This window comes from Mus pahari, chromosome 12 (assembly GCF_900095145.1).
Source record: "Mus pahari chromosome 12, PAHARI_EIJ_v1.1, whole genome shotgun sequence".
Classification (NCBI taxonomy): Eukaryota; Metazoa; Chordata; class Mammalia; order Rodentia; family Muridae; genus Mus; species Mus pahari.
In genome coordinates, this window is record NC_034601.1 from 38,834,154 (window position 1) to 38,859,883 (window position 25,730).

Consider the following 25,730-nt stretch of genomic DNA (forward strand, 5'->3'; position numbering starts at 1 on the left):
ACTGTGACTTTTCAGTTGGGGAGGAAAGGGTTTATTGGGCTTACACTTCCACACTGTAGTTCATCACTGAAGGAAGCCAGGGCAGGAACTCAAACAGAACAGAAAACTAGAAGCAGGAGCTGATGCAGAGGCTGTGGAGGGGTGCTGCTTATGGGCTTGCTCCTCATGGCTTGCTTAGCCTGTTTTCTTACAGAACCCAGAACCAGCACACCAACCCAGGGATGACCCCACCCACAACGGGCTGGGCCCTTTCTCATTGATCACTAATTAAGAAATGCCTTACAGCAGGACTTGATGGAGGCATTTTCTCAATTGAAGCTCTCCCCTTTCCGATAACTCTAGCTTGTATCAAGTTGACATAAAACTAGCCTGGACATTGCCACATCTGAAGTTTTTACACACACACACACACACACACACAGAGAGAGAGAGAGAGAGAGAGAGAGAGAGAGAGAGAGAGAGAGAGAGAGAGAGAGAGAGAGAGAGAGAGAGGAGATCCCACAGAAGTCAGAAGAGGATGCTGGATCCCTGGAGCTGGGGTCACAGGCAGCTGTGAGCTACTGGAACGGGGGCTTGGGACCAAATTCCAGTCCTCTACTAGAGCAGCAAGCACTCTTAATTGTTGAGATGTTTCTCCAGCCCCACATCTGAAACTCATTTGATAATAAGTTCCTACAAATCAGGTCACTAGTTTCCTGACAGTCTTTTAAATATATATTTAGGGAGCTCTTACATTTTACCTAATGCTCCCTAAATATATATTTAAAATTTGGTTAATCTGGCTTTTAGCTCACAGATACTATTGCTGAAATACTTGTTGGCAGGCTTCCTTCACGACGCCGGGTCTATCCTCTTATGATTTCTGTAATCTGAGCACTTAGAGATAAAGACAAAACAGATCTGGCCATTTCAGGATGAGTACCAACTCCGGCAATATTTACCCCAGAGCATCCACCGAAGTGGCCACCTCTAAGTCGCACTGCCGTGCACACAGATCTCTCTCCTCGCCCTGCTTTTGCTCCCTTTCCTTGCTGTTGACTCCTATTGAGCGACTTGTACCCCAATTTCCATTTTAGCAGTCGTTCCCAAAGAACCAGCCTGCAATGCAATGTGTGGGGAATGCAGCGCCAAATCACTTTTTAAGGGATGGCGACAAAGGGGCTCCATAACGACTTTAAAATAAAGTGCACGATTTGAAAATAAAGGCTGCGAGTACGGTTTTATGTGATTGAAGGCAATTTAGAGCTTTTACACAAGGTGTCCCAAAACTCTTAGTGCAATTTTAAGTCATCAAGTAAATGCTAAATGTACTAGCTATTTGGGAGTCATGAACATAGAAGAGCTGTTCAGATGATGGTTAAAATCTGAACTAAAAACCATCATGATAGAGTAAAGAAAACGGAGTTTTAAATCCCGGACACATTTTTTAAAATGGAATTGAATTATACTCCTTGTAATTATATTCATGAACTAAGCCTTCAGAATTGTTTCCTTTTGCTTCCTTTTAAGATCTCCTGCTTCTAGGGACACGTAGAGAAGAGGAACTACCATCCCACTAAGTACATTCCCGGAACAATCATGGAATCATTTGAAATCCATAGGTATAAAAATACTGCTCAACTTTCATGATTTAGGAAAACTCTTTCCCACTGGCAGACAACACGTGTGACTCAGCACATTACAGTTGAGTGCTTGTACCAACGGATGTCAAGATAAACGGCAAAATTGTATAATACTGAGACTGTGATAAAACTATTACATGTGTGGGAACATCCTTATTTCACTTTAAGTCTCCCTTGTTACCCTTTGTAGCTAAGTATTGAAGCTAAACATCGTCCCCAGATTTGCCCCACTGTTAAGAATCAACTGAATCGATTCTACTACCCCTTTGGAACTTGGAAGACCCCAAGTTGGTTTAGGGTAGGGCCTAGACATCACCATTATTAACACAATACTATATGCTTGATCTTATCTTTGGACAACTGGGAGAACATCTAATTAGAACACATATGTGATCATTTAATACCTTAACCCTGTTTCAAACCATTCATTGCTACTTTGAGGGCTGAAGGGCATACTCAAAAGCAATTGAACACATACTTGTATGAATCTGCCTGTACTACTACAGGTAAGACAATTAGCATTCTATGACTGTGTGATCTGGCTAGCTCTTCACTCTGTTCCAAGAACAGATAAGTTCTCAAACCCTCATCAGTTAACCTGACAAAACAAGCTACTGGCTGCAAAGAAAACAGAAAAAAAATAACCCTCCTAATTTGAGCAGTTTGGGGTCTAAAGAACTCCAGGTGATAGAGCATCTGCCTAATAGGCCAAGGCACTGAGTTGGATCCTCCACATCAAAATAAGTAAGTATATAAATAACCTAAATTTAATAAAATTAAATTCTACTTCCAGTAGAAAAGAGCAAGCTAAAAAGCCAGACAAAAATAAAATCATTTAATTAGGTAAACATTAATATTTCTAACTTATTGTTGTCATTATCATTAGTGTGGGTGTGGGTGTGGCACATGGAGTGTATGAAGTCAGAGCATAGCTTTATAGAGTCGGTTCTCTTTCTACCTTTCTGTGGGTTCTGTGGCTCACACTCAGATGGCCAGGCCTTTAAAACAAGCACCTTTTAACCTGCTGAGCTATTTCACTGGCCTCAGAGAGTACTTTTCATTTTACTTTATTTTTTAGACCTATGTCTGTGTGTGCTTTTACCTGTATATATGATTATGTGCCATGTGTGTGTCTGGTGCTGGAGAACACCAGAAGAACTCATTGGCTCCTCCGGAGCTGGAGTTTTGGATGATTGTAAATCCCACAAGTGGATGCTGAGAATCAAACCCAAGCCTCCATCAACAGCAAAAAGTACTCTTATCTGCTAAGCCCCTTAATAGTATTTTTAAACCATGATGTCTCAGGGTAAAAACTTCAGTTTAAATACTTGAAATTCCTTAGTCATTATGACTTTTCAAAGTAAACTTCCTGAAGTATAACATACATACATGAAGTATAACTTGAGTTAAGACTTGAGTCATGTCATTTTTTTAAAATAGGTTTTTAAAATTCTTTATTTTTTGAGATTATATCATTTCCCCTTTCCCTTTCATCTCTCCAAACACCCATTCTTCTTTTTTTTTTTTCTTTTTTCTTTTTTCAACAAATGGTGCTGGCACAACTGGCTGTTATCATGTAGAAGAATGAGAATTGATCCATTCTTATCTCCTTGTACTAAGGTCAAGTCTAAGTGGATCAAGGAACTCCACATAAAACCAGAGACAGTGAAACTTATAGAGGAGAAAGTGGGGAAAAGCCTCGAAGATATGGGCACAGGGGAAAAATTCCTGAATAGAACTGTAAAGGCGTGTGCTGTAAGATCGAGAATTGACAAATGGGACCTCATAAAATTGCAAGGCTTCTGTAAGGCAAAAGACACTGTCAATAAGACAAAAAGGCCACCAACAGATTGGGAAAGGATCTTTACCAATCCTAAATCAGATAGGGGACTAATATCCATTATATATAAAGAACTCAAGAAGACGGACCCCAGAAAACCAAATAACTCCATTAAAAAATGGGGCACAGAACTAAACAAAGAATTCTCAACTGAGGAATACTGAATGGCTGAGAAACACCTCCAAAAATGTTCAAACACCCCTTCTTGTTCTTTCAAATTCATGGCTCCTTTTTTCATTAATTATTCCATGCACATAGGTATATAAAGTTTAATCTAACATTGCTTGCATGTATGTTGATTGATATATAATCACAAAACTATACATGAGATACTCTGTAAGTTTGAGCACATGCAACACATATGAATTGCTACTAAGTTAACACACATAGACCTGCAGGACCCAGAGCATCGCTAACACCTGAAACCCTCATCAAGATGTCTCTGTTACTCCCCTCTTTCCTCAACGCATGCAGCTGCTATCCTGATTTCAAATTTTGGTTTTGAATTTTATATGTTGGGTGTTTTTTCCTTGGATTTTTAAAAAAAGATTTTTTTTTTTTTTAAAGATTTATTTATTTATTATATGTAAGTACACTGTAGCTGTCTTCAGACACTCTAGAAGAGGGAGTCAGATCTTGTTAAGGGTGGTTGTGAGCCACCATGTGGTTGCTGGGATTTGAACTCAGGACCTTCGGAAGAGCAGTCGGGTGCTCTTACCCACTGAGCCATCTCACCAGCCCTTAAAAAAAGATTTATTTGTGTATGAGTACACTGCTGCTATCTTCAGACACCTGAAGAGGGCATCTGATCTCATTGCAGATGGTTGTGAGCCACCATGTGGTTGCTGGGAGTTGAACTCAGGACCTCTGGAAGAGCAGTCAATGCTCTTAACCACTGAGCCATCTCTCCAGCCCCTGCTTGGCTTCTTTTAATGTCATGGTTTTGAGTTATGCCCGGCATATTCAGTCTTATTTCTGTAATTCTGTGCGACTATACACAACCACACGTGCTAGGCAGTGATTCCTCGTGGTTTTGTGAGAACAGCTGTCAATGGAAGGTTGGCAGGGGCTGGCTGTCACCAGATGATGTGCTCTGCCTCCTGGTGGATACCTGAGATGTGTTTCCTCCTCTAATTCCCAGAATTCCCCAGCAGCACTGTTTCCCACAGGCTAAGGTTTGTTAACTTGATTTACAATGACTTCTTTTCTTTCTTTTGGATCAGGGAGGGGATCAGAACAGGCTTTTCTTTGTAGCCCTGGCTGTCCTTGAACTTCCTCTGTAGACCAGGCCAGCCTGGAACTTTCAAAGCTTCATTTGCTTCTGTGTCCCGAGTGCTGGGATTAAAGGCATATGCCACCATGCCCGGTGACAATGACTTATTGGTTCCTTTCCATTTTGTCCATTTTGTGCCCTTCCCTCCCCCCAACTGATGTTTCCTGGAGAAGCTAAAGCCAAATACTTGTTTCAGAGCCAACGTCTACAGAAACTAACTCTTGGGCTGACTTCTGTGCCATTTTAACACTCACCTGAGAAGATTGGTTACTTTGTGCTCTTAGAGTTCAAATGTGCTAGACACACTGAGATATCACTTAGCACACTAAAAACAACCCTCTCTGTAATGAATAAGCCTTTCCATGAATTTCTCGTGGACTGAATATTTCTTGGACTTCCCATTGGGAGACACCCATTGTTAAAATAATCTGTAAACTACTCAATTAGTCCCACATATATATTCTATGTTACTGTGGTAGTTTGAATAAAAATGACCCCATAGGTTCATAGGGAGTGGCACTATTAGGAGGTGTGGTCTTGCAAGAGTAGGTGCGGCTTTATTAGGGAAGTGTATTTCTAGGGTTAAGCCTTGAGGTCATAGAAACTCAAATCAGGTCTGATGGCATTCTCTTCTTGCTGTGTCTGGATGCAGATGTAGAACTCCCAGCTCCTTCTCCAGCACCATGTCTGCCTGCATGCCACCATGCTTCCCATCATGATGATAACAGGCTAAACCTCTGAACTGAAAGCCAGCTTCAATGAAATGTTTTTCTTTTTGCATTGGTCATGGTGTCTCTTCACAACAATAAATTCCTAAGTAAGACAGTTCTGTTTCTCTCGAGAACCTATTAACCTTGGTTGCCAATTTGACTGGCTCTAAAATCAACCAAGAGTCAAGTGTCCAAACACACCCGTGAGAGATTTTCTTGGGTACATTAACTGATCTGGGCAGTACCTTTCAGTGGGGAACTAGGTATAAGGAGGCCCAAGAGAAAAGACTCTTGCTTTTTTCCTGCTTGCTCTCATGCTGGGCAGGCAAATTAAATTCAATGACTCTGCTGCTGCCCTTGTCACTGCTGCTACCATTCTTCACTGACATCACAACACAGTCTTCATGGCTTCCATGGACCTTCGGCACCAGACTGTGATGCTAAGGCCACAGCTTGAGGACTGCAAAGTCATCAGATTCTAGACATATCCGGTGTAAGACAGCCAATTTTGGACTACTCAGTGCATATTTTATAAACCCACCTAATAATCCCCCTCTAGCTGTGTTCTGTTCCCCTAGACAGCCCCGACTAACAGGCTGAGAGCTGTCTAGATTAGTAAAGCGTATTTCTGATGTGTCTGTGCGGCCATTTTCAGAGATGGTTAGTATGCCAACTAAGAAAGGCCAACTCTAACTGTGGTTGGCATCATCCAACAGGCTGGGGTCCCGGTGGAACAAAGGCAGGAGGAAGAAGACATTTAGTGCAAACTCCTGTCTTCCTGAACGCCTGTTGCTGTTGCCGTTACTCATGAAGATTCAGCTGCTCCAGCCTTTCCACATGAGCTCTGGACTAAGTCCCTCTTGGACTGAGGTCTGAGTAACTACCGGATACTGCCTGTTGAGGACATAGATGGCTACTGTTGGACTCCACAGTTCCAGTCATGCAAGTCTATCTGATAACCCTCACATATGTGCATCTAGGTAGCACATTGGAAAGTAACAATGGGCACTGGTAAATTACTATATTAGATCTGAAACTGTTTGCATTACAAGACTTAGTTAAATTGGATTGCTTCTAACTTTGAAAAAGTTAACTCACTTATAACGGGAAAACATTCTACAGACTGTATTTCCCAACTGCCCTGTGCTATGATTGTACGATGCTGTACAGACGGTTGTGAATGCCACAATCCAACCTCAAGATGCACATAATATATATACAGTAGAACTCTTCCAAAAGGACATACTGTAACATTAAGTTAAAATACACAGTGTAATGTTTTCTCAGAGCTCTTACCCTGCCTTCCCCCGCAAAAAGAATAAAAAGGGAATGAAAAGTTAATTTAAATCCACTTTTTATTTTTCACAGATTTTAATAATTATACATTACTCTTAACATAAAGATAGTGAAATCTTAAGGATAAGGAGGCAATTTATATAGCCTCTTCTATTCATTGTTCAGGATGGAAGTTTCCAAAGGGCATAGGTATGAGATTTAACACTGGAAAAATACATATGAAACTTGTTTAACCGGCTGCACTTAGGACCAGGCACAGCACAATAAATAGAGAACTGCATAATCTTTTTAAAAGACTGCTATATTTTAACACAACCTTACTAAAGACGTACTATCAGTGAACAACCTGGAGTTCTCCAGTGTGGGTGGGCAAAGGGAAAGTGACAGTGAAATCCGGGCGTTGTCTCTGCAGCCTCTTCACACTCAGACGCCAACAGTCTTAGAGCAAGGAAGAAAGCACATCTCGAATCCAGGACAACAAAAACAAACTTGGTCAAGTAGTTTCTTGGGATCATTCATTCTGATCACAAGCCTAGGTTGCTGGTAGGTATAAGCAGACAGGTTTTGAAATCTTTCTCATCTCCACTAGTCAGGGCTTCTGGATACGAAGCCATATTGGAAGCAAACTGATTAAGCAGCACCGTTAATCCACCTCCCAACAAGTCATTGCATAATCTATATCTGTCAACAGTGTTTAACAGTTGGAGGAATATCCTTCTTCAATAGCAGTCCACCATGTAGACATGCACCAGCAAGGATTTACACATTACATCTGAAGTGTATACTGACTGTCTACCCAAAAGACCATAAGAAATGCACCACCTAATAATTTAAACAACATAGCAAGGCTTAAAATAAATACTTCATGTTATTGCGCCTGTGTACTTGAGAGCCGTCTTCCAATAGCCTTCCCCTCCTGAAGAGGGAGCGTGCGGCCAGCACTATCAGCTGGAGAGAGTGGACAGGGAGCTCGCTCTCCAAGCTCTCTGAAGCGAGCCTTATTATGCAAGCATGGGAATTATTACTTAAACACACTGGAACAGCAAGACAAAAATTTCTTTTTTTTTGTTACCAGTTAAATACAAGAACACCTTTCGTCTCTATCACAGGAGGGCGCTGTGACCAGACACTTTTGAGAAGCTTTTTGCGCGAGTGAAAGAGAAAACACAGGAAATATTTTCTGCAATTGGTAAACTTACTGTTGTCAGAATGTCAACAGGCAAACAAACCCGTGACACATGTACCTTGTGAAAACCATGCCACTCTGGCCCCAAACTCCTACACCAGTGGTTCTCCAGGGGCTGACTGCCTGCAGGCACTGCAGTGTGTCTGTGGTATTCTAATCCCCATCTCACCCCACTCTGAGAAGTTTGCCTGACTAAGTCTGAGGAAAAGAATGGCTATGATGTAGATCACATTTTCAATGATTTTTAAATTGTACTTAAAAAAAAAAAAAGGTTTCCTAGTAATTGAGTATATAAAAGTCTTTGATATTAAATTTCTCTTAGTGAAATAAAATATGCTTTAACAAGATGATGTCAATTTAAGTTTGACCACCTGGCTCTTTTTTTTTTCTTTCTTTCACATTTTCAGAGGGAACTGATTTATCTATTATGTTCAGCCTTGCAAATGTCTGTTAGAAAAAACAAAATAGTTCCCAAGTGCCCCACAAAAACGATCCTGATTGATACAAATAATTGGAACATTAATCTTTTATGCTTTTATATCGAAATATTTCCTGCAAAATGGTTACTCAACAAACCACTAAGTTGCAAGTGGTCTGACTACAAATGCTGAGTGGTTTCCTAAGTACCCATCCACGGTACGGAGATCTGGCCTTCCATTCCCAACAGAGGACATGCAGTAGTCCTGTTTACAGTTTACTGGAGATGAGGGAAGGGGTAGTCACCTTACATACAAGTTTACAGTATGGATCACGTTACAATGTATATCATATGCACTACACTCACCACTTCAGATAAAGGTAAGGAGCTCCTTCAAACACTGGAACAAAGGAATGTTTGTTTTATAAGACCTACCAAAGAAACAGCAAAATGAACGAGAACACACATAGGTACTAGTCTCACAGCTGCACAATATGGAAGCAAAGGGTTGGAGATGAGAAATTCAGGAAAATATACACGTATGAGCTTGCCGAGGAAGAGGAAAGAAATCACAGTTCTAATCTTCAAGGCTACGGAATGCATTCTGCATATCTTCAAGAAGCTGTGCATAGTCGGCCTTGATCTTTGCCTCGCCATCTTTCACTGGATCCTGAAAAAGAAAATAATACAAATTTACCTATAGAAAATAGTTTTCAAGATGCGTGATAGGTTATTTATTACTATGGAGTATCAACTGGTAAATCACAGGTAAGCCCAATTTTCTTTTGAAGTGGAAATGTGCAAATGGATTAAAACAAAACCAAACATTTCATTTCTGAATTTTTGCCTGCTATTGACACTCAATGATCAAATTTCAACGCTGTGTAAACTAGTGGGAATCTTGAAGCATCACACATTAGATGTATGTGTGTATACAGCAAGTGGAAGTTAAAATTCAGTGAATTTCCTCTACAAGGCCTGATGGCATCACACTCAGATGGAGGACAGTTATCTAATACAGCTCTAAGGAAGCTCATTTAACTGAAGCCAGTCATCAGGTTAAGCAGCAAGTGCCACTGCCCACCGAGTCACCTTGTGGCCTCTAGATGTGGACCTCTCTTTCTGAAGTATAAATACAGCCAGAGCATCACGTTTAATGGATGCTGATCATGTGTGCCTTTAATTCATGACTTGAGAAATAATGAAATGCAATCTAATTCATCAAACACTTTAAAAATATTCATACATTTGTGTTTCTACTGGTAAGTCACTTAACTGGTTAAACGTTGTAAGAATGTGGAGGACAGAAGAGATAAAAGGCCCTCTGGTAAAGAAGCTACTGTCCAGCCAAGACTTCACTTTAAACTGCTAGTAGCTAAGACAGAGGAAATATATTAGGAGTTATTTTGGATATGATATACTATAATTTCTTTATTAAAAAAAAATGCATGTGTGTGTGTGAATGTGTATCTGCATATCATTTATGTGTAAGAGCCTTTGGGGATCAGAAATGGTGCTAGATCCTTGGAATTTCAGGAGCTGTAACCCTCCACATGGGTGCTGAGATTGAACCCAGGCCCTCTGCAAGAGCAGGACGTGCTTTTACCCGACGACCATCTCTTAGCCCCGCAGACATGACACACCACTATCTTTACCACTGGAATTCCTGAGTGAACCTAACTGGAAGAGTGTTTTGCTTTTATACAACCTAAGCAGTGTAAAATGAAAAGAGCACACCAGGGGCTTAGAGAGACAGACTTGCTGCCTTTCCAGAGGACCCAAGCTTAGTTCTTAGCACCCATACCAGGTATCCAACACCTACTTCTGGCCCCCGAAGGTATTCGCACACCTGTGGCACACTATGTATGAAACACACATATACACACAAATAAAATGAGAATAAATCTTAAACAGAAAAGAAAAATGAAAATTTCATACCTCAGGTTTGGAACTCAAATAGGACAGGAAGGAAAAAAGGGAGGACGGGAGGGAAGGAAGGAGGGAGAGAAGGAGAGGAAAGAGGGAGGGAAGGAGGGAAGGAGAGGAAAGAGGGAGGGAGTGAGGGAAGGAGGGAGGGAGGGAGGAAGTGGGGAAAAGAAGAGTTGGTTTCTTACTAACAAAAGATGAGGTAGAAAAAAAATATACCTTGAATTTCATGGAGGAGAGTTTATAGAGAATCTCCCCCATGTGTTCCCGGATAATGGACCATGTGATCTTATTATCACTCTGGGCAGTGGTCTCCACAGCTCGGCGGGCCATGTCATAGAATGAAATCATGTTGGACAGCATCCCCACTGTCTTGTAGAATGGACAAAACCTAGGGAAACGAACAACAGGCTTTCAGCAAAACCAACCTACAAAGCGTGAACCTTTAGTTATGAGCAACTGGCCATTAGTTGGCGTAATATATATCCACTGTAATTCACTAGATGCTACATAAGGACTGAAACAGTGGGGAATGACCCATGGATACGAATACGCGTGTACTGAAAGAAATGCTGACTGTTCTGCTGAGACTGTCAACCAGAGAACGATGGGGCAGGACTGCACACTCTTGAGACTAGTCAGCAGTCAGATTCGTACACGCAACTCAATATGTAGTCAAGTGCTGACACAATTGTGTAGCATACTCCCTTGAGACAGAGGTAAGGTTTAAGGAATAATAGGAAAACAGAGAACTGAAAAGTTGCTAAAGTTACCCTGCTCTCCCCCAACCCCATGCCCCCATATCTTCCTCCCTCATTTTTTCTCACTGTGCTGAACCCAGGGTCTTGGTGTCACCTCCCAAGGGAAGCTGTCACCTTCCCCCCCCCACAGACTTGTTTCCTTTACTATATTCATTTTTATCTATTCATACCTTTTAAAAGCATAGACAGATACACACACACACACACACACACACACACACACACACACACACACACACACAAAAGCAAAAACTCAACTCCATGTATCCTATTACAATCTTTCTCAAGAATTCTGCCTGTTTTTCTTAAGTAGTGGTTCCATTCAGGACAGATCAGGGTCATGAGGCTGACACATTGGCCTATTTTTGACTTTCCCTACATTCTGTTCAATCCTTCTATTTGCTCAGTTTTCATCTTGGGTTAGTCCTTGCTTCCATCTTCTCTGAGAGCCTCTGCTGCCCACTGCTGTGAACGCCACACTAGCTTCTAGCCGGTCCATGAGCTTCCTAGCATTCTGTCTCCAGCATCCACCTTCCCGTAAGGAGGTAGGGACACGTATATATGCTACTGTGCTTGGTTTTGGTGGATTTAGGGGACATAAAATCAGGTACATTGAGCCATCTTCGTAGTGTTCTCTCTCCGTCCCTCCCTTTCCCTCTTTCTCTCTCTCTCCCTCTCCTCTCTTTTTTATGGAGTTAAATATGATTAAAGAGAGAAAACTAGCTTAAGATAAAAGACTCAAATTCTTAATGTTTAAAACAGCCACAGCACTAGTAGAGAAAATGAAAATGAGCAAGCATGGGGAAATGGCAGAAGATAGGAGGGGCACTCAGCAAGATTTTCTTTGTAGCAAGAAACATGAGACTCTTATGGAATAAGGAGGAGAAACTCAAAACCACCCCTTAGGCCAGGCCGGTAGGAAGCAGCAGGGAAGGAAGCCGAGGCAGGGCGCTCCCCAGGTCTGCACAGAGCCACAGGTCACTCTAGTTACAGCCGCTTGCAAGTGAAGATACTGTCAGAGTCTGGCTACCAAGCAAACTGAGACAAGGGGCACATTAGATGTCTGCTATGAACACCTACAATAAGTAGTATACTGAGTCAGAATGCACTCATGTGAGAAAGTTTGCAATGCGCAGGCAGCTCTTTGCCAAAACACAACAGAAAATCCTCAAATAAACAAGGAAATCAGTGTAGTGAGCATACCTGTCATAAGGTGTGTACCCGTTTTGCTGTAGGAAGTCATCTTTAATAAGTTTTGCTACCTCCAGAGTGATTTTATCCGTCTCTGCTAAAGAGGCCTAGGAAAGAAAAGGATACCTTAAGAAATTTAATCCATCGCATGGGATCAATGGTAACAATTAGCAAGTATATATCATATATATCAACATAAAATCATTTATCAGTAATAAAAGAGCTTTATGCTTTTTTTTTTTTTTTTTTTTTTTTTTTGGTTTTTCGAGACAGGGTTTCTCTNTATAGCCCTGGCTGTCCTGGAACTCACTTTGTAGACCAGGCTGGCCTCGAACTCAGAAATCCTCTGCCTCCCGAGTGCTGGGATTAAAGGCATGTGCCACCACTGCCCGGCGAGCTTTATGCTTTTTAATAGTAGGAAAACAACAAATAAATATAAAATCTAGCACTTAGCAGTTAGGCAGTATTTTGCCAGCTGAAGCAGGAGGATTACTCTGAGTTCTAGGCTAGCCTGGAAAGCAAAGTAAGTTTCAGGCAGATCTGAATTGAACCTCTGAGTTCAGCAGGAGAAAGGACAATCCCAATGCTGTGAGCTGTTTTAAACTTGCCCCTCTTGCATCCCTGAAACCCTAAGCCCACAAACTGCACTGCTCCCCTTCCTAGTTTAGACAACTGACAAGCAAGATCACACATTGTTCTGTGACTAGCTTAGTATGGCAGCATATGAAAACAACACACTAGACTAATGTACTGTGTGTTCATTCACTAATAAGTGGCCAATCAAGTCACTTTCATTCTTGGCTACTGTGGACAATATGCTGTCAACATGAGTAGGCTTACTTTTTAATTATTATTTTATGTGTATGAGCATTTTGCCTGCATGTATGTATGTGTACTATGTGTGTTGGGTGCCTGACTCCCCGAGGTCAGAAGCAAGCCCTGGATACCTTGAAACTAGAGTTAGGGATGGCTGTGAATCACCACACGAGTGCTCTTAACCACTGAGCCATCTCACTAGCCCTGATTATTTTTTAAAAGCATCTATGTGTATGTGTGTACAGCCGTGTGTCCACATGACTCCAGAAGCAGAAGAGAGTCTCAGATGCCCTGGAACTGGAATTACATATAATTGTAAGCTGCTTGATGTGGGTGCTGGAAACAACCTGGGTTCTCTGCAAGAGCAATAAGTACTCTTAACAACTGAACTACTTCTCCAACACCTCCTTTAGATTTATTTATTTATATTGCATGTGTATGGTGTTTTGTGAACACATATGTCTGTGTACCGTATATGTGCAGTACTTGGGAGAAGCCAGAAAAAGGGCATCAGACCTTCTGGAACTAGAGTTAAAGGCAGCTATGAGGTGCCATGTGGGTGCTGGGAACTGAACCCAAGCCCCACATGTCTTTAACATTTATCTTCTTAGAGTCATATACAATATATTTATTTTCTTAGAGTCATATACAATATATCTGATCCTATCCCCCCCTTCCCTCAACTCCTCCCTGACCCTTCCCCACTTCTTTAAAGTACTTCTTAATATCCTACCCTGTCTCTATTACTTGAATCCAGTTTTTAAGTCTGTTTGACAGAACAAACCATCCATAAAGTTAGTTTGTTCTTCACATTACAGGACGTTTAGAACTATAGTGGACAGTAAGTATTCACTTATGTGAGGGCTGTTTTACTGGCATGCTAAGTTACAGAGCCTCAATCACTAAGTATCACTGCCTAAAATGCTCTAAAGTTGGTAACCACCCAGGCAAACATGAGATAATACCATTGTTGCTGGGCTTACTAACAAGAGGAGAAAGGGACAGATCCCAGGCACCCCAAGGCACTCTGGGGTGACTCACGTGCATTAGCACGTTAGATAAGGATCCAGTCTCACAGCTTTCTTTTCAAAGGATCTCTTTCATCTCTACTTCTTTCTTCAACCACACACAAATATTTTAAGCATGCATCATGTTTTGTTTAAATTATATAAAAATGTCTATTTTCTTCTGAGAAAGCATTTTCATTATTTAAAGCATTCTCTGGTGTTTTTGGCATGGTGATTTTAAGATCCACTATGCTGTTCTTTGCTACATAATTCACTTCTTTCAACCTTGGCAATTTCATTCTGTATGCACATTCTCCTTTTTTTTTTTTTTTTCTTCGCCAGACAGAGTGTCTCTATGTAGCCTTGGTTATCTTAGATTTCGTTCTGTAGAGTAGGTTAGCCTTGAACTCACAGAGATCCACCTGCCTCTGCGTCCTAAGGGATTAAAGGCATGCACCACCACAGCCTGCTGAACCCTCCATTCTTCATATTCTATCTTGGCCCCTATTAGAGGGCAATCCAATTTCATCTAATTTTCTACTTCTGTATCTCTCTGTTGAGGACTCCAGGCACCAAGCTCTGTGTCTACTATGGACACTCCAGATGATATACCCGTTAATTGTACACTAGTGCCAGATCCCACAGTACTCGGCAACAACCAGCTGTACAATTTTTGCCATTCAACTAGTGTAGACTGTTGTACCACTGCTGTTTGAAAGACTATCTATAGGTCTGTAATATTTCTGGTTTCCTGTTTTTAATCTGTCTGCTCTATCGTTTGGTTACATTTTAGACAGTAGACCATCAATTTCATTTATTGAAAACTTCCTTTAAAAATTTATTGTATGGGGTTGGAGAGAGGTTAAGAGGTTAAGAGCACTGACTGCTCTTCTGAAGGTCCTGAGTTCAAATTCCAGTAACCACATGGTGGCACACAACCATTCATAATGAGATCTGATGCCCTCTTCTGGTGTGTTTGAAGACAACTATAGTGTACTTATATATAATAATAAATCAATCTTTGGGCCAGAGCAAGCAGAGGTCCTGAGTTCAATTCCCAGCAACCACATGATGGCTCACAACCATCTGTACAGCTACAGTGTACTCATATATATAAAATAAATTAATTAAAAAATTTTATATTTATTGTGTGTACATGAATGTTTTGCCTGCATATATGTTCAGTATACCAATGTGTACCCAGTGCCATAGAGGCCATAAAAGGGTATTTGATCCCCTGGAACTGGAATTACAGACAGCCATGAGCTGCCATGTGAGTGCTGGGAACCAAATGTAGATCCTCTGAAAAAGCAGTAAGCGCTCTTGACCACTGAGCCATCTCTCCAGCCCCACCGTTGCTTTCTCTTGTTATACTTAAGGAAAACTGCAGAAGTCCTTTTCTAATCCTACATAACAAAAAGAGATTGGTTTTCTTTAACATTTATATATGTATTGTATGTATGTGTGTGCAGGCGCCGCACCATAACACACACATGGAAGTTAGAGGACAACCTTTGGGAGTTTCTTTTTCTCCCACATGGGTCCCAGGAATTGAACTCAAGTCATTGGGTGTGGCAGCAAGTGGCTTTGTCATAGATCTGTTTTGTTTAAGGCTGGCTGGAGAGATGGTTCAGAAGTTAAGAACACACATTGCCATTTCCTAAGACCCAGATTTGATTCCCACACTATCTCATAACTGTCTGCAACTGTCTGACACCTCTAGCTTCCAACAGCATGTGCACTCTCATGTGCATATCTACATGCAGACAGCCATGAGCTGCTATGTGAGAGAGAGCTGGGAACCAAATGTGCATCCTTTGTCAGGCACATACACAAAATAAATCCCCCCAAATTTTGTGTTCTATTAATGTGAAAGTGTTTCCTTCCATGCCTAAAATGTTAATCTATTTGTAGTTTACCTTTGCATGTGGAAATGGGAAGCAACCCACTTTTAGTTGCTTCAGACACTTAATAGCTGTCCACTGCTGACCAAAACAAGCCATCCTTCCCTCACCCGACCCTGAGACACTATGCAGGATCCAGACATGAAGTCTACCCTGCTCTGTCTGCTGGTGTGCTTGTCTGTTATCTCGCCAATACCACAGTGTTTTTATTACTATAGTTTTCTGTAAATACCCAATAGGAGAACATCCCTTCCTTATTTACTGTTTTATCTCCCTAAGAGTAAATGTTTAGGACAGCAAATAAACTTTAGAATGATTAGTGTCTAATCAGAAGATCTAGCTACAGTGGACTGAGATGTAGCTCAGTAATAGAGTGTTTGTTTAGTATGCATGGGGTACAATCTCCAGTATTGAAATATGAAGTTAGCTAGAAATGTACTTGGTAGTGCACTGACTTTATAGTTCAAACAGAAATGGTATCATTAAACATTTATGTTCGTGCATATATGTGTGTGAGTGCTCATGTACGTGTGAGCATGCTGCAGAGAGCTGTGGAGGCCAGACAACGACTCTGTGATGCGTGGTTCTCCATCCACCTATATGAAGATTCTGTGGATTGAACTCAAGGTCACCAGGCTTACAGGGCAAGCAGCTTTACCCACTGAGCATCATTCAGACTCATGAAGTCCTTTTTAGTCTATTCCAATGTGTGCACTGTTTTCAGATAGTTTTCTCCTAGATTAAGTTAAAAATGCTTTTGATGGAAAAAAATACAATTTTACTTAGTTCATACTTCCCCGACAGCACCTTTTTTTTTTCTTTTAAAATTTGAGACGAGTCTAAAAACATAAGCAGGTTTTACTCTGTAGCCTCTGGCTGTCCCAGGGCTATGTAGACCAAGCTGGCCTCCAACTCAAGTCTCCAGCAGCCTCTGTCTCCCAAATGCTGGGATTGACAGCATGCTAGCTATGACCTCTAGTGTTCACTGCTATGTGAACACTATGTGCTCTGTGACTACATAGAAATTTCTCTTGGTTTCTGTTTATCTTGAATTAAGACTCTCACCCAACTCTTACTAATTCTGCTTCTCTATTATTTTTCTATTTAGATGAGGGCATTTACCAATAATAACATTCCTTCCTTTATAACAATGCTACTTAGTTTTTAATGTCAACTTTAAACAAGTTAGAATCATCTGTGAGTCATGAAACTCAACTGAAAATCATGCCCCTATCAATTTGGCCTGTGGGGTATTTTCTTGATTAATGATTGGTGTGGGTGGGCCCATCCCACAGGGGTGGTGCCACTCTAGGTGGATGGTCCTGAAAAAGCCAGTAAGCAGCACTCTTCCACGGTTTCTGCTTCAGTTGCTGCCTCTAAGTTCCTGTCCTGATTAGGTTCCTGCCCTGACTTCTCTCTGATGGACTGTTACCTGGAAAGACGAAACAAACTATTTCTCCTCAAGCTGCTTTTGTTCATGGGGTTTATCATGGCAATAGAAACTCTAAGACAATACTCTTTTTAATTGAATGAAACAATTTCATTATTTAGGACTTCCATATTCAACTGAACAGTGAGAATAAGCATTCTAGTTTCAATCTGAAAATTTTTTTAAATGCATCTGAAATTTCTTTGTTCTGTATTAAGTAAAAGATTCCCATGTCAGATTATTGGTATTCTCATTTACTGTGTGTAGCAAGTATGCAACTGTGCATGTGTACACGCCATATGGAAGGCGGAGGACACTTGTGTTTCTTCCTCTATCACTGTCCCCATATTCCCTTGAGACAAGAGCTCTCATTGAACTAGAAGCTTATCACTTGGCTTTTTGCATGGCATTGGGAACTGAACTTAAGTACTTAAGGTTACACTGCAACTGTTTTATCCACTGAGCTATCTCCCTGGCTTATTTATTTCAATTTCTATTCTTGTATATACTTCTGAGTCTGCTGTACTTGGGGACATGCAGAGGTCAGAAGATGGCATCAGATTTCCGAGAACTGGAGTTAAGGGTGGTTGTGAGTGGCCACACATGAGTGCTGAGTAGTGTACCCAAGTCCTCTGAGAGCAGTGAGCACTCTTAAGCAGTTGTCCAGCCTTCCTGACCCCATGTTTTATTTAAGACAGTGTCTTGTAATGTTGCTTGGGCTACTACAAAACTCCTAGGCTCAAGAATCTTTCCATTCTATGTCCCAGTAGCTGTACAATATAGGCACACACTCCCATGTGGAGATTAGCACATTATTTTTTTACAGAGTTACAAAGTTCTATTCCTTCCTTTGTAAGAGATTTCCAAAATTAGAACAGTAAACTTCAAATATTGTTTACATACTGGTTGAGGTATATTCTCCTATTACATTTATTATACTGACAAGTTAAGATGCATTATGTTTTACGTATGGATGCACACATGTTCACATGTGCGTAGAAGTTTGCATGTGCCTACATGTGTGCATGTGGAAGGAAGAGGCTGATGTTGGTGTCTTCCTCAGTTGTTCTCCACTTAATGTTCTTCTCGCTGAACTTGGGACTTACCAGTAGAATGGTGGCCTAACCAGCCCCGGGGACCCTCCCGCCTCCCTCCACACTGCTGGAATCATGTGCACACACCAGCACCCACGGCCTTTCGCATGGGTGCCGGTGATCTGAACTCAGGTGCCTGTAGCAGTGCAGCAAGCACTTGACTGAGTCATCTCCCAGCTCCTAATGATACATTTCTGCATCACATGGGCTACACTCTGCTTTTTCATGATAGATTGTATTTGTATGCCCTACTAGGTCTAATAAGTGAATATTTAATATTTTAATCTGTATTCATAAGCAAAATGTTTTTCTCAAATTGCTTTTATCTGGTATTGCAGGGCTATTTCTTGCTCCTCTGAGAGAATCACAATACTCTGTAAATTCTAAATGTATAATATATGCTGTAGATGTTAGCGGTCTAATAACATTACCCTTTGTTGGAAAGAATTAGGAGGTTATTTCATCAGATAAAGATAACAGGCTGTGGCATGGTGGCACATACATACAATTCCAGTACCTGGGAGGTACACACAAGATTGTGAATGTGAAGTTAGCTTGAACTACATAGTAATAATCTATCTCAAAAGAGGGAGGGGCTTGGGGAGAATACTAGGTTCTGGCTAGTTCCTCATGTGACTGAGAAATCATTCAACTGTGAGATTTAAAATGACTACAGTTATTTACACCATCTTCATCTGGAATAGCTAGATCTAGGCAATCGTAACTAAGTCACTCACTGACGGCCCCACAGCTAACTGTTAGAGGAGCTGGAATCTGATCCTTTGATTCCCAGTGCTACTGCCCTACAAAAGTTATGTTAGCGGGCCTTAACTTCATATCGAATTTGACCGGTGATGGGTGTCTTGTTTTCACCTGATATGAAGCCAGGGCCACGCTATATGCCATATGGAATATAAGGCCCAGTTAGCTTTAGCACAGGTGAGCTTCAGAACTGTGGCACTCTCCCTACCGTAGGCCCCTGAGTGCAGAGATTTGTCAGGAGTCATTACGCCAGCCAGGCAAGTGTCTGCACAGAGAGCGTTCCGCAGCCTGCATGGCACCCAGTGCAGCCCTTACGCACCTTTCCCACAAGCTGCACAATTTCTGCCAGATCCTCTTCTTCCTGCAGAATCTCCTTAGCTTTGGTCCTCAGAGGAACGAACTCCGTGAAGTGCTTGTCATAGTACTCGTCCAGGGCACGCATGTACTTGCTGTAGCTGATGAGCCAGTTGACAGAGGGGAAGTGCTTGCGTTGAGCTAACTTTTTATCCAAGCCCCAGAACACCTGATTTAGAAATAGAAAAGTTAGGGTTTTCTTTTTCAAAGTAGTATAATATATCTGTCCCTAATAAGTGCTTTGTAACTTCTTGGGCCAATTATGTATCATATTAGCATATGTAAATATAACTGCAATATTAAATTGTACAAAACCTAATCTTAACTAAAATCACATTTCTCCATTTTCATGGTGGGTAATAATTGTATCAATGATAGTAAAAAGGAAAACCGGTGCAACTGGAGATTATTATGGTATAACAACAGAAGGACCAGGGGGCTTACTGCGACAGACATTTATCTTGATTAAAATCCTTTAAACGTTCTGAGGAACTCGAGTTACTATCACTTGAGTCAATTAAAACTTAACATAATTTGAAACTAATAGTTCTGATTCACACACATTTTTAATTTAGGCTTCTTTAATGATTAGCTAAATGTATGCCTTAACCTGACCCAGGTAAATAACTGTCTAGGCAGAAACCACATTTTCCAGCCCTGCTCTCACCGGCTATACTTAACAGACAGAGGGTAATGACCGCATCACTTTGGAGCCTACAGTTCACAATGTGGATGTGCTTTGCCTACAGTTGTCCCTGGCAGCAGCTAGATGCAGAACACTACCAGGCTAAGCAGTGGGAGAGCAGCGAGAGGAGAGCCAGTGCTCCTGCACGACAGGAGAGACCCACTTTCTGATGGAACCTTGGACAATCCTGTAATGTTTTGGCATTATGCAGTTTGGGGCCTATTTAGTTCTATACTTAAGAGTTGGTTTATTGGGTAGGATAACTCTAACTAAAGAAAACCTTGCTACAAGGATATATTCCAGGCTTCTGTTATGTTTAGTATAAACTGTGAAGAACTAAGAAAAAACAATGTGTTAAACTTTCACAGTGTTAAGGAAACATTTTTTTTTATTTCTGCCAGTTCTCTAGTTATTAAATTAACTACCTGATGATCACTTAGCCAAATTACAACTGGGGTATGGCAGAGGGGAAGACACACCTGAACAATACCCAGAGTTGCAGAAGTGACTGGATCAGAAAAATCACCACCAGGTGGAGAAACTCTAGATTAGAAACAAAGTATAACCATTAGAAATGTTTATGAAAAATAATCACATACATCGTATATTTGAAAGTTAAAAATACAAAGATACCAAAACACTTATAAAAATAATATATAAACATCAATTTTTTTTTAAAAAAGCTAATTTTGTTTGGTTTTATTGCTAGAAATGGAATCCGAAGCTTCATACCTACTAAGCACATGAGCTAGCACCACACTATACCCCACCCTATTGAAAAACAGACAAACAAAACCCACAACCAATCGCCGTGTGTGCGTATCTGCAGAGATGGTGCATCCATACCGTGGAGCATACACAGAGGTCAGAGGACTGCCGTGGACCTGGCTTGTTTGAGGCAGTCTGTTTGCCCTTGCATATGCTCTGTCTGTCTTTGGAGTTTCCAGGAATTCTCCTATCTCTACTCTGCATATTGCTGTAGAGGTGCTGGGACTTTAAAATGCCCTACAGCATCCTGTTTTAAGTAGACTCTGGGAATTCAATGTTGCAAGCATTTAACCTAGTGAGCATCTCCCTAGATCCCAGCCTTAATGTCTGCATATACGCAACTTTAAAAGTAAACGACCCCTGGAAAGAAGAGCATTGTTGAAAATAAGAATGGCAATTATTGAATGCCATCTAGTCTGAGAAATGAAAACAGTCATTTATTGTAATTAGTTTCAAATTCTAATACAAAGATGAAATAGGAAAGTTCTGAGAGCTATAAGGCTTCATGCAGTAGTCATAAATCTATACTTTGTCCTTAGCATGAGATAACCTCCTCTTAACATGCCTTCAGATTTTAAAGTCAGTCCTAAGATACAATGAGTTGAATTTACAAAGTCATGGAAGTCACATCCATAAAACCCAAAGATATAGAGACAGCCTGAATTGCTTCATGAAGCTCTCTGAGTGCAATTCTGCTTAAGAAGCTCCACTCCCAGAGCAGTGTATATATATCCTTCCTCTCTCCTCCCTGCTCCTGCGGGTACAGGGTGTGCGTGTGCGTGCGTGCGTGCGTGTGTGTGTGTGTGTGTGTGTGTGTGTGTGTGTGTGTATGTGTGCGCGCGGCCAGTGGATGACTTCACGCATTGATCCTTAGGAGTCATCTACCCTGTTTTTGAGACAGAGTCTCTCACTTGGCCTGGTGCTTACTTAGTGGTCTGGGCCGGCTGCCCGGCAAGCCCCAGAAATTCCTTACCCGTTCCCACTCCCTATGCCTGGCTATGGGATTAGAGGCATGCAGCAACACGCATAGCATTTTTTTTTTTTTTTTTTTAATGTAGGTTCTGCAATCTCAGATCCCCAAGCTTGTGTGGTAAACACTTTACTGCCTGAGCAATCTTCCCAGCCTTCTCTTTTTCTTTGAGAAGTCAACAACATGAGCTGGGCATGGTGGGACATGTCTGTTGGCAAAGGCAAGACAGCTAGTCCCAGGACAGCCCACACTACACAGAAAGCCCAGGTCTCCACGGAATCAGCAAATACACAAAGGAAAGCAAACACTTGGCTGCTTACGCTCCCACAATGCTGACACTCCCTTCTCTCTCAGGGTTTCCGAGACATTTCACTCTGCCTGCTCGCTCATAGAAAGAAGCCAGCCGGGCACCAAGGTATGCAGGGTATCCACTATCTGAAAGACAAAAAGAAAAGTTCAAAAGGGAGTTCGAAGGCAGCTCCTAAAATGTTATTAGTGACAACCAACACTAGACTCACCTGCAGGCATCTCAGCTAAGCGACCAGAGATTTCTCTGAGGGCCTCAGCCCATCTAGAGGTAGAGTCGGCCATCATACTGACGTGGTAGCCCATGTCACGGAAATATTCTGATAGTGTAATTCCTGAATAGAGAAGAACACTGTTAAGTTATACTGTCAGAAAACAAACTACTGGCTTTTCTTGGTGTTTTACTTTATCAGGTTCCCTAAGGAACTTTAGAACAACCGGCACATTAAGATTCATGTTAGCCATTTCCCCAAGTTTATTTTTCTAGGCACACAGCTGAGGCATACTTCCAAGAATCTTTTCCATTTAGGTAAGATATGTAACTGTGCCTACAAAGAAAAGCCAAAAATAAAACAACCAATAACTCAGACCAAAACCAACCAACCACGCCGGGCAGTGGTGGCACATGCCTGTAATCCCAGCACTTGGGAAGCAGAGGCAGGTGGATTTCTGAGTTCGAGGCCAGCCTGGTCTACAGAATGAGTTCCAGGACAGCCAGGACTGCATAGAGAAACCCTGTCTTGAAAAAAAACAACAAACAAACAAACAAACAAACAAAAACCAACCAACCAACCAACCAAAACCAAAACCAAAACCACAAAAAAAGATGAAGGGGTATGTGCCTGCTTAGCAGTTGTGAGTTCTGGGGTTTGGTCCCTAGCACAGGGTGAGGGGTCAAAAGACAAACTGAGTTGCATTCATAGATTCAAAAGGAGCAATTATCTTCATTGATCAAAGGGCCTGTATAAATCAATATGAAAGACAACTACCATCCAAAAGGAAAACTGACAGCAGGTAGTTTTTAAAATGGTTAATGTACATGGGAAAGAGGCTAGTACATTATACATTATAGACTGACTAGGATGTAATAAAGCAACAGTTGTTAAGATGTCAATCATCCATTCCAGGTGCTAGGCACCTCAGTTGCTTCATGTTTTCTGTTTGCTGACTGGATTAGCACAGGTGAAGATGAAAGGCAAGCTTTCTCACAGTTTCCACACCACTTGAATGGCTATCAGAGTTAAATCATAACCATCACAAAGATGCTGGCTAGATTACTGTTCCCGAGGCTGGAGAGACCGTGCAGCAGTGAAGAGCACTTGCTATGGCTCTTGCAGAGCCCCTGTTGCAGGCTCCAGCACCAGCCAGTTGCCCTTCACTCCAGCTCCAAGGGGGTCTAATGCCCTCTTCTGGACTCTGCAGGCACTGCACTCATGCAATGTCACCCCTTAATTTAAAATACAAGTATCTTAAAAAATAAATAAATAAATAAATAGATGCTTCTGCTGTCTCCATATAAAGGACAGGGCAGCCATCTGAAAGAACGGTAGCTTTCCTGTCTTCAATAGTACATGAATGTGCCACTTTCTTCCCCTTTCCTCAGTTATAACAAGAGAGTGAATTAAGCTGCTGCGAACTGGGCACACATGCTACGGAGCAGAATGGCCAGAGCAGGAGGTCCTTGGGCCCAGGTTGGCATGGAGGAGACATAGAAAGATAGAGGTGTAATACAGCACATGTGGGCACTCCCTGTCTGCATTACACAGCTTGGGTGAGGCAGGGGGAGGACAAAGGACTCACTACCAATGGCTTTCTGTTCACTGAAGAGAAACAGTAAAATAATTACACAACTGCGTGCCATAACAAATTTCACAAGTAACCATGAAGAATTCCTGCTCTTCTGTACCAGTCACAGTCAGTTCCACCCATCTTACAAAGATGAATAATGGTCTGAGATGGTTAAATGAAAACAATGTAGAAGGAAGTACACTGGTGGCGAAAGAGCCTGCCAAGGAACAGATGAAAAGTGTGGTCACAGTGAAGTACCCGGAAGAAAAAATCAAACCAGTATGGAAACGTAGGTTTCAGTAGAGGCAACACTAGGAACAGACACATGAAAGTCTAAATAAAAAGACAGGATAGGAAATGGTGAACAGAAGGGCTCCAGTGTGTCTAATGGAAGAAAAGGTTGCAGATAAAATTCTCAAGTCTTTCAAAATAAAAAACAAATTCAAGAGACTGACACGGTTCATGTCTGAGGAAGATGTATCTAACAATGCCATATATCCTACGAAAGCTATGAGACTTCAAATTTAAAGAGAAATTCTCCGGACCAAGAAAAGTCACTTCTAAAAGGGGGAGAGTCATTCTCAGATTTGCGCTCCCAATACTGACTGCTTAAATAAGCGTTCTCAGCAAAATAGCACTGACCCAAGGAATCCGCCCTCAGCCAGGCCACTCCTAAGGGTGGATAGGCATTCTTTCTACTTCAAAAGTGGAGCCTGTTTTCTCTTGAAAAAAGTAAGTATTACTATATCAACCCAGTAAATCATAAATCATGAAGTCTATGAAAGTCAGCATATGTTAGTAAAAACTACCAGGCTACAAAAAGTTTAAGTCCAATAATTTTAGTTCAGAAACACGACTGTTAAAGGCAAAGAGGGGAAAAAAAAAAAAACCTTGGAAATTTATGAAGAAAGCAAGAGTTCAAGGAAAATGAAGATTTCCGTGAGTCTTTCTTGCAGAAACTTCCAAAGGACATGTTTAGTAAAACAGGAAATAGAGAAAGCAGCCACAGGGAACACTGGCTCCACTTAGGGAAGGCCAAAGTCGAAATGATACTGGCTCTGTATTTCTCGAACAAAGCAGAGAGTTAATTCCTAAAAATGGAGAAACAAAGGTCCTCAACACTGAGGCTGAGGGAGCAGAGATGAAAATTGTGCAGTACAGTGCATTTCTTACCTTTTATAGTCCCTAAACATAGTACGTCATAGGCACAGAACTATATTTACATATAGTACAATGTTAAAATATAGATAAATGATACAATTAAGAAGGTAAATGTATTGTTTTATGAGCATTAAGAGACCTGGAGGCAGCTGGGCATGGTGGCGCACGCCTTTAATCCCAGCACTTGGGAGGCAGAGGCAGGTGGATTTCTCAGTTCGAGGTCAGCCTGGTCTACAGAGTGAGTTCCAGGATAGCCAGGGCTATATAGAGAAACCCTGTTTTGAAAAACCAAGAGAGAGAGAGAGAGAGAGAGACAGAGAGAGACAGAGACAGAGACAGAGAGAGAGAGAGAGACAGAGAGAGAGAGAGACAGAGAGACAGAGAGAGACAGAGAGAGACAGAGACAGAGAGAGACAGAGAGAGAGACAGAGAGAGAGACAGAGAGAGAGAGACAGAGAGAGAC

The 25,730-nt window shown here is 41.5% G+C and overlaps 1 protein-coding gene across 3 annotated transcripts in view; it reads right to left on the reverse strand.

Moving 5' to 3' along the window:
• Positions 1 to 6,782: 6,782 nt before the first annotated feature.
• The window catches only part of Atp6v1a (ATPase H+ transporting V1 subunit A), a 51,055-nt gene continuing 32,107 nt past the window's right edge, over positions 6,783 to 25,730 (reverse strand). For all 3 annotated transcript variants that reach the window (XM_029544427.1, XM_029544425.1, XM_029544426.1), the window contains exons 9-15: positions 22,531 to 22,653; positions 22,333 to 22,447; positions 20,754 to 20,817; positions 19,555 to 19,758; positions 12,236 to 12,330; positions 10,491 to 10,662; positions 6,783 to 9,015 (exon numbers count right to left, since the gene is read on the reverse strand). In XM_029544427.1, the coding sequence (XP_029400287.1) occupies positions 8,923 to 9,015; positions 10,491 to 10,662; positions 12,236 to 12,330; positions 19,555 to 19,758; positions 20,754 to 20,817; positions 22,333 to 22,447; positions 22,531 to 22,653 (866 nt within the window). In that variant the 3' untranslated portion in view covers positions 6,783 to 8,922. The remainder of the gene's footprint in view (positions 9,016 to 10,490; positions 10,663 to 12,235; positions 12,331 to 19,554; positions 19,759 to 20,753; positions 20,818 to 22,332; positions 22,448 to 22,530; positions 22,654 to 25,730) is intronic.